Source organism: Brachyhypopomus gauderio, chromosome 15 (genome assembly GCF_052324685.1).
Source record: "Brachyhypopomus gauderio isolate BG-103 chromosome 15, BGAUD_0.2, whole genome shotgun sequence".
Classification (NCBI taxonomy): domain Eukaryota; kingdom Metazoa; phylum Chordata; class Actinopteri; order Gymnotiformes; family Hypopomidae; genus Brachyhypopomus; species Brachyhypopomus gauderio.
In genome coordinates, this window is record NC_135225.1 from 3,746,789 (window position 1) to 3,755,578 (window position 8,790).

General features: G+C 44.7%; 1 protein-coding gene across 1 annotated transcript in view; it reads right to left on the minus strand.

Moving 5' to 3' along the window:
• Window positions 1–3,396, minus strand: part of dlg5a (discs, large homolog 5a (Drosophila)) — a 35,707-nt gene extending 32,311 nt beyond the window's left edge. Inside the window, 1 exon segment of the mRNA XM_076974793.1 lies at window positions 2,616–3,396. Coding sequence (XP_076830908.1) covers window positions 2,616–2,913 — 298 coding nt within the window. The 5' untranslated portion in view covers window positions 2,914–3,396.
• Between the last annotated feature and the right edge of the window lie 5,394 nt (window positions 3,397–8,790).

The window sequence follows — 8,790 nt, forward strand, 5'->3', positions numbered from 1 at the left end:
CCCTGTCTACACGGCTGATGTATTGGGATCCAAGCTGACAGCCCCTGTGGTCTGTACACAGTACAAGATGCTTACTGGGCACTTTTGGGTAGCTCAGCTTAAAACAAAAGGCCTGTTGTATCTGCCTGACCTTCTGTCTGACTGCACATACGAGAAACGCTTGGGTGTGCTGTGGACAGGACATCTCAAATGAAGCGGTCACTTTATTGCAAATGCATATAGATGGCATCCGCACAGCAAACACCCATTTGGAAAACGGCAAAGGAAAAGTCTACGGTGTAGTACATCACACCATGTGACGAGCCTGTCGTCTCGACAGACTGCAAAGGGGCAACTTGTTAAAAAATGCAGACATCACCTTCAGTAAGCATCTAGATGAGCGTCACACTCTGGTGTAGGCATGCATTTCAGAGCAAACTACACATAAACCAAAAAAAGACCCAAAGGACTAGCCAGAACTATCAACAGACACGATAAATCAATTACTGAAACCCCCCCTCCCCCCCCCCCCCCCCCCCCCCCAACTCATTTCAGGTTTGGAAATGTGCTTGGTCGCAGCACAACTATTCAATTATCATCCTCTGCATATAAATCGCATTAGTCTCCGTTGGGATTCTGATTTGCAACATTGATCTTTTGCCTCCGTATTTAAGTTGATTTATGATCATCTGTGGCGTTCAATACGAGCACCATCACACGTAGTCTGCTTACGTACCGAGAGGGTAGGAGGGGCACTACGTTGCCCCGCACTGAACCCCGCCCCCACGGCTCGTGTTCTTACTGTGTGTGTGTGTGTGTGTGTGTGTGTGTGTGTGTGTGTGTGCATGTGTGTAAGTCAAGCAGTGAAAAGAGCTGAATCTCAGAAGTGGCAGAGTGAGAGAGTGACATCAGAGTGAGAGAGTGACTTCAGAGTCAAGCAGGTCACCATCAGTGTAACCCATCTGACACACACACACACCACAGGGGGGCCAGACTCGTGCCAGTCTCACGCCTAACGCAATAATCGTGAAAACGACTAACCACAGCAAAGATAATGAAAAGCACTTTTCAAAAATCTGTTTCAACCTGAATTTGTGCAGGTGGACTGCAGAAGGTCGAAGGCGTGCAGGTGAAGGGGCCGGATGACGCACGTCTCCGAGAAGAAGCTGTGATTGTTCCACAAAGGCCACAAATGAAGAACCCTGTAGTGTCTGTAGGAAATGCAGACTAACACAGATTCCCCCCCAGAACGCTCTAGCACTGCTCTAAAGACTTTTAGAATAATGCTGATTTAAGAAATGTGGGGCAGAGACGACAGGGGGGCGGGGCCAGGACCTGCATTTATTCTGCTTCTCACTGCGCTATTTCTAGTGCGTGTGGTTTATAGACTGGGAGTGTGCGCACATGCACCAAACCCTTTGATGTGAGTGAGCAGACAGCACTTCTCTGTAGTGGATCTCCTAAACCGACAGAACCAGCATGGCGGATCTGTTCAGCGTTATGCTCAGACTGCATCAACTGCCCCACCCCCCCCAACACACACACACACACACACACACACACACACACACACACCTTCCCCATACTGCCTTTCTAACTCTACCATTACTGATGTTGGGTCCTCTCTCTGTTTCAGACTCCTACAGAGAGTTTCATGACCTCACGTCCATTCCTCGTCGTCAAACCGCAACAGGCCCGGTTCACGTGAGGTTCACGTGACACTCTGGCTGACGGCGAACAGGCCGCACGTTCGCCACATCGGAACAAATCCGTCAAACGGCACCGTGGATCAAACGGCAGGGTGGGTGTGGAGCTCGGCCTCGGGGGGCGGGCTCACCCCCCCCCACCTCACACGAGCGTTTAACAGCAGACTGCACGTGAGAGGAAGCGGCAGGGCAGAACCCACACACACGTGCGCCCACCGTGGTACACAGGGACCTTCGCAGCCACGTCACAGGTTGTGAACACGGAACACGCGTGTTCAGATGGATGTGCCATGGCACCGTGGAAAGCGTTTCCATGGAAACAGGCGGTCTTAGACACGCGTGTGTCGGTGGCACACGTATGAACATGCTTATTGTGGCTGAACATGGAAGACCTGCCCAAGTAACCCAGAGAAGCACATTCAACATTCTCCATCTTACACAGTAGCCTTGCTTTGGCCTTTCACAAGGGGGTCTCACCAACCTGAAACCCACGTGAGACGGAGCAAAACCCAGTTCAGAACTTAACGGGCATCAACATTTATACCGTCCAACTTACGTGGATCTCCTTAAAAAGGTGAACTCATTATACTCAACTCACTGTATCTACACAAAGTAATGATTTATCAAACGTTCAGTCTTTGGCCATAATGCAGCTGCTCTGAACATCTGTGATGTCACTCTGAGATGATACTTATCTGCACTTACACAGATGAAACATTCACACCAGGTCGCAGCACAGCGCAGTTTTAATGTTTCATCTGATTTTTGATCTTATATAGCAGAATAAAGGTTCGTGTCACCGGTACGTCAGATTTTGTGCTTTCAGACGTTCGGGGTTTTATCGTTGCTAAAGGTGAAATCATAAAACGTGTAACTTGCGCTGATCGGAGATATCTGCCGGGCTTCCCAGACCCACACCGGGCGTCTTACCGGAGTGTTCGGCAGGGGTCCCGCCGGAGCCGAACAGGGCGGCGTACAGGTGAGGGCACGTTTTCTCCAGCGCCACGCACAGGTCCAGGAAATGGTCCCGCTCCTTGCTCAGCAGCATCTTCAGAACCTGGTCCACCTTCTCCGAGGTGCTGGAGCAGTTCTGCTCCAGCTCGCGTCTCTCCGGCTCGCTGAGCGCGCCCGACCTGCCCAGCAGCTCCACCAGGCGCCCCGCGTCCGTCACGTTCTCCAGCAGGTTCTGGTGGACCTGCTGCAGCAGCTCCCTGTGCTTGGGCTCCATGGCGGTTCCTGCGGTTCCCGAGTCCAAGCCACCTTAGATAGCTGCTCCCCCCCACCACCACCACGCCGACCTCCACCCGATTCCTCCCCCTAAATGAAGCAGGAACTCCCTTGGTCGCGGTCACTGGAGGGGTGTGAGCGCCACCGCCAGGTCAGAAGGTGTCAGAAGGTGTCAGAAGATGTCTCGCTGCGGCGCTGATGTCCTACAAGCAGCAGACGGGCGCATGGAGCCATGTTTGTTGCCCTGAACCAGGCTAGGCTAGGCTAGCTACATTCTCCCGGCTCTCTCACATACAGCGACTTGCTCCGCTCTTCTCCAGCTCCATGACGAGACCGTGTCCTTCCGTCCTCACTCTCTCCTCCTGGACATTTTAAGTGCGAGGGAAAAAACTAACGTAACTCCGCGGGTCCCCCCCTCCTCCTCCTCCCTCTACTTACACTGTGAGCTCCGCCATGTCTCGGCAGCTCGGTGGCTGCTGCTTGTTGTCAGTCAACTCTGCATATGGTGACCATATATGGTAAAAGTGGGCGGGGACTCGCACGGACACACCTGGTTTTTCCTCAATGGGCGTGTACTTGTGTTCATATATATATATATATATATATATATATATATTTTTTTTTTTTTAAGTTAAAATGTGCTTGCATGATACAGGTGCTGGCATGATACAGGCATTGCAATAGATTTACTGGATTTCATGGACAAGCTTTGATCTACATTGATGACACAACATAAATAAATTGTTTTAGAGTTTTAGATAAGTCACACAAGGTGTTCATCAAATATAGGTGCGTGGAAGAAACATGACTATAAATATTTTTATTTGTTTAATAATTTGTTTATTTTAAATTGCTTATAGTCGCAGTGATGTGTCTGTTTCTGATGCCATACGGACCGACCGTCGTTTTATAGCCTTGTGTTTTGATGGATGGACGTCTTAGTCATCAACACGTGCCAACAGTTGCATAGACAGGTTTTCATCTCCAAGTGCACACCATATATCAAGACAGTGTCTCCTTCTCCTTATCCCCTTAGAGAGATGGATAAGGATCGCAAAGAGTCATTTTGAGAGATCATTGTATACTCTGGCCTTAATCTGGAACATGAATACATTTGATATAGATGCAGAATGAAAAGGAAAGGCCAGGTACACGCAAAACAACCGTTTATAAGACGTAAAAGAACAATTTTGCAAAGTATGTATCACTGTAAAGCCATCATGTTATTTGGGGTGGCTCTGACACAGGGCCGGCGCTAGGGGGGGGCAGAGGGGGGCATTGCCCCCCCAAATTGTGTCTTTGCCCCCCCCAAGCACAATGCAAGCAACGGCTTTTTTTTATTATCTCTGAACCAATCACAAAAATGCATTTTGCTTTACATCGTGAAGATATTTCCTTGCTTATTCCTGATTGGCTCTTTGAGTCATATAAAAATCGGCAGACCGCCCCAAAAGGTTCAGTTCGGCAGTAAATGTTCTGTTAGTGTGAGTGAAAGACGGGTATACTGGTAAACACTCTTCTGAGTTTAAACTGACTTCCACATGGTAATATTTGCTTAACTGTGGTTTTTCGTTGCTTTAATGTTACTCACCTCTTACATAGGTGTTGCTTAAATTATTTTATTAGCCGTTAGTGGTTAGGCTAACTTGGTTCTCCTAAACCTGCGCGAACGGCGGAAGCGTTTAAATACTTGCCGCGCAGTGTTGTCCGAAACGATATGTGGTAATAAAAAACAGGGGAATGAACATTTACCTGACGAATTTTAATGTTGCTTTTTCAGATTTGAAAAGTGCTGGAATTTAGGCTAAAGTAATGTTGAAATTGTAACTACTTCGTTTCACAACAAATATCTGTCTGAATGAACAGGGGTGGGTTTCCCGAAACGTTCGTAGCGCCAAGTACTTCGTAACCTCGTATGAAACGTACGAGGTTAAGAAGTACTTAGCGCTACGAACGTTTCGGGAAACCCACCCCAGTTCTCTTGTCTTAGGTTAACAAATACGAGCCTCTTGTAATTCCAGGACGAAACTTGAGAGAACGTGAAGACGTTAAGATTGGGCGTTTTGAAAGTGTGATTAAAAAAGCGAATTATTTTGAGTATATGGATAAATATTTAACTTAATTAAGTTTAACGTGCTGAGAAATATTGAACTGGACCTTTAAAGTGAGGCACAAGTGCTTTAATTCCACCTTGTATAGGTGTATGAACCCGGCAAACATGACATTGTTCATTGCGCTGAGGCGCGGCGCGCGCGAAGTTACAAAATTCGAGAGGTGCACGACAGCGCGCGAGGCTGCTCTTTCCCCCGTGCAAGCCGTCGCGGCTCATGGTCTAAACCACATATGTCAAAGTCAAGGCCCGCGAGCCAGATCCGGCCCGCGAATTGATTATCTATGGCCCCCTGGATGATATTGAATTACTATTAGAACCGGCCCGCAGGCCACAGCCGCCCGATGGTGTTTTGTACGCACAAACACTACATTCCCCACAATGCAACTGTAGCCTGCGAAGTCACTGCAGCGTGAAGCGTCGCGAGGGTCCGCGCGGCGAAAATGACGTAATCGCAGTGGCTCCGCCAGCGCAATGAACAAAGTCATGTTTGCAGGGTTCATACACCTTTATAAGGTGGAATTCAAGCACTTGTACGTCACTTTAAAGGTCCATTTCAATATTTTCCAGCACGTTAAACTTAAATATGTTAAATATTTATACATATACTCGAAATAATTCGCTTTTTATTCACATTATTTAATGGTTGTTTATTTTCCCCAATCTTAACGTCTTCACGTTCCCTCATGTTTCGTCCTGGAATTACAAGAGGCTCGTATTTGTTAACGTAATACAAGAGAACTATTCAGTCAGACAGATATTTGTTGTGAAATGAAGTAGTTACAATTTAAACCATTTTCAAGTACTTTAGCCTAAATTGCAGCACTTTTCAAACCTGCAACATTAAAATTCGGAGTTGCGCACTATGGTCACTCGCGAAAGTATAAACCTAAATCAGCAGTCAGAGCAGACATCAACGTTCAGCTATCCCCCTTCTCAAAAATGACTAAACGTAAGGTGGACACTGAGAACGGGTTTCAAGCCAGGTGGGAGGCAGAGTACATGTTCACGGAGGTAAAAGGTAAACCTGTGTGTCTTCTGTGTGTCTTCATGTGATTTTTCTTTGAAGGAAGTTTGCTTTTATCTGTTTGCCTGTTGAAAAATGTTTTCACTTGAAATTACTGACAGATCCATAAGAAAATATTGCTTTATTCATTTAAACATTAAATAATATACACTGTGTTAGGTCTTGGTTCAATAGGCTATGTGCAATCATTTCAATATGTTTTAATAAACATTGAACCAGTCCGGCCCTCGGCTTGTAGCAAATTTGTTTTTTTGGCCCTCGGTGTATTTGACTTTGACATACCTGGTTTAAACGATTCCTCGCCATCACAGCCAGTATTGTTATACTGTGCATAAATACCGCATTGTACCAGTACGTTTCATAACATCAATAAAAACTTCAATACTTTACCAGATTTTTTACCATTAAAGTGCAGTACTGTAGATAGATTTCTTATTTTATGTACTTTCATATTTTTTTCTTTTTCAAAAGAGAAATGTGACGAATACTCCCTTTTATAACAGAATTTGTATTCTTTTGTTTTCTTTATATTTTAATTTCCCAGTAATATAAATATTCTCACTCATTCCTATTTCCATGTTTGAATATTCTCAGTCTGTGTATAGGTACATTTGTCAGCCTTTCAAGAAATAGAGTTGTTCTATTAGTAATGGCAGTATTGAAATGAAATACAATTAGATAATCTTTGTTCTCCATTTACATAATCAACATGTATTTTTTAATCATTGTGTTTTAAGTTTTAAGTTCGAAAATGTGCATTTTTATTTCTTTACCTAATACATCACTTTAAGCCAGTATCAATAGTCATCATTCATGCACAAATCAAGCCTTGAATATATTTCTGGCTTCATAAACATGACTATCAACATGCCCCCTCATTATGTTTTACTGCCCCCCCAAGCAAAGCAGTCCAGAACCGGGGCTGCTCTGACATAAACACAGCGTGTCCCTTCTCCCTCACACTGAACACCGTGGAAGTTCCATTGTGGTTCGTCATGTCCGAGCATGAATTTCAAGTAACCACCCAAGACAAGTAAAAAGCAGGGTGTTTAAATGCTGTAACGTGTGTACTGGGACCTCCAGCTCTGTGTTTCACAGCACCACACTGTAAGGTGCCGGGCCCTGTGCCCTGTGCCCTGTGCCGGGCCCTGTGCCCTGTGCCCTGTGCAGGCTGCATTTCCCCTGATTTTGTTTAGCGTTGGCTCTCACGTGGCTGCTTGGGGCTTGAAAAGATTTAGTGTTTTGAAAACAAAAATCTATTAAATTCAAAAAGATATACTTCATTCACTTATTTAGTGGAGCTGGGGTGCTATCGCGTAAAAACATAACAGAACCCTCCCTGCAGAAATGTTATGAGACCGCAGATTTGTTGTTTTAAAGGATGATGTTCTGAATATAGGGGCAGAAATAGAATGTAGTCACTGTTGCTTTTGATGTGAGGCCAATCTAAAATTAACTACCACTAAATGATAGAGCACATTACTGTACACACATGGAGCTTCATGGTTATAGTGTGGGGGACGTGCGAAGGCCCAGTGTTCCCTACAGTCTTCATGGCAAAGTTCCTGTTGGCCTGTGATGTGCACAAACTCCGCTCACCAAGACCCATCTTAATAATACGTTTATTTATAAAACAGTTTACAAAGCACTTTACAGGAAATAAAAAATGAATAAATTTTAAATGCAAGTCAAAACAAATGCAAGTCTTCTCCACATTTAAGCCATCGCAGCAGATATAAGAGGCATTGCAATTTGTATACATTGTGATTTATCTTCTGTTCAACTGTAATATTGAGTTAGGAGCAGTAAAAAACAAACCCACAGCGGGCTATAAGGTTAAACCGAAATGAGTATTGGTAGGGAAACCAAGCTTGGATATTCATTTCACCCAACACATGATTTCAACATTATTTTAAGGATTTAGGCTACTGCCCCCGCGACCCGGATAAGCGCATGTAAATGAAAGGATAGATGTATGGATGTTTGAAGGACAGTAAATTATCCTATGCATATCCAGAACTGTAGTTAACAAAATAAAGTTAATTATATGCAGGAGAAAGTGATGTGTACTGAGAAAACTGTACCCAGGTTTTCCCAGGTTCACAACAGAACGACACTGCCCTCTACTGGCAATACAGGTTACTGAATGCATCTGTTGAAGGAGGAATACACACGTCGTATCTGTTGATTGCCTGTCTTTTACAGAGGTGTCAATTCCAGGTTCAGAAAGTAAAAGTCCTCACCAGGATTTTGCTCCAGCTTCCTGGATTGTGTTGATTCCACTAATTTTACCTGGATTGCACCAATTAGAAAATCCAGCTTGGATCCCAATTGAGCAAAATCCTGGTGAGTACTTTTACTTTCTGAACCTGGAATTGACACCTCTGGTCTTTTATTATATTCATTCCATTATTTTCAGCCTGTCAGCAGTCACGTCTTACTACATTATGTACAGTAATGGTGTCCTGTGTGGAGTCTCCGAGTGGGGCCCAAAGTTAAGGGCAGAGTTCAAGTGTGAGTCATAGGCAGTTCATTTGATGGACGTCACTATCACAGTACTGTACATGTACTGCAGTTCAAAATGTACAGTCAGCCATCCAACATGGCTAACACATGGAGATTATGACATGACAACTTACATGACAACTTACTAGGTGTTTCATATAAATAAATGTGGTTGGTGTACGCGTTTAGAAACAAACACTTATTATACAGTGACGAAACATCAGTGAAGCTTAAAG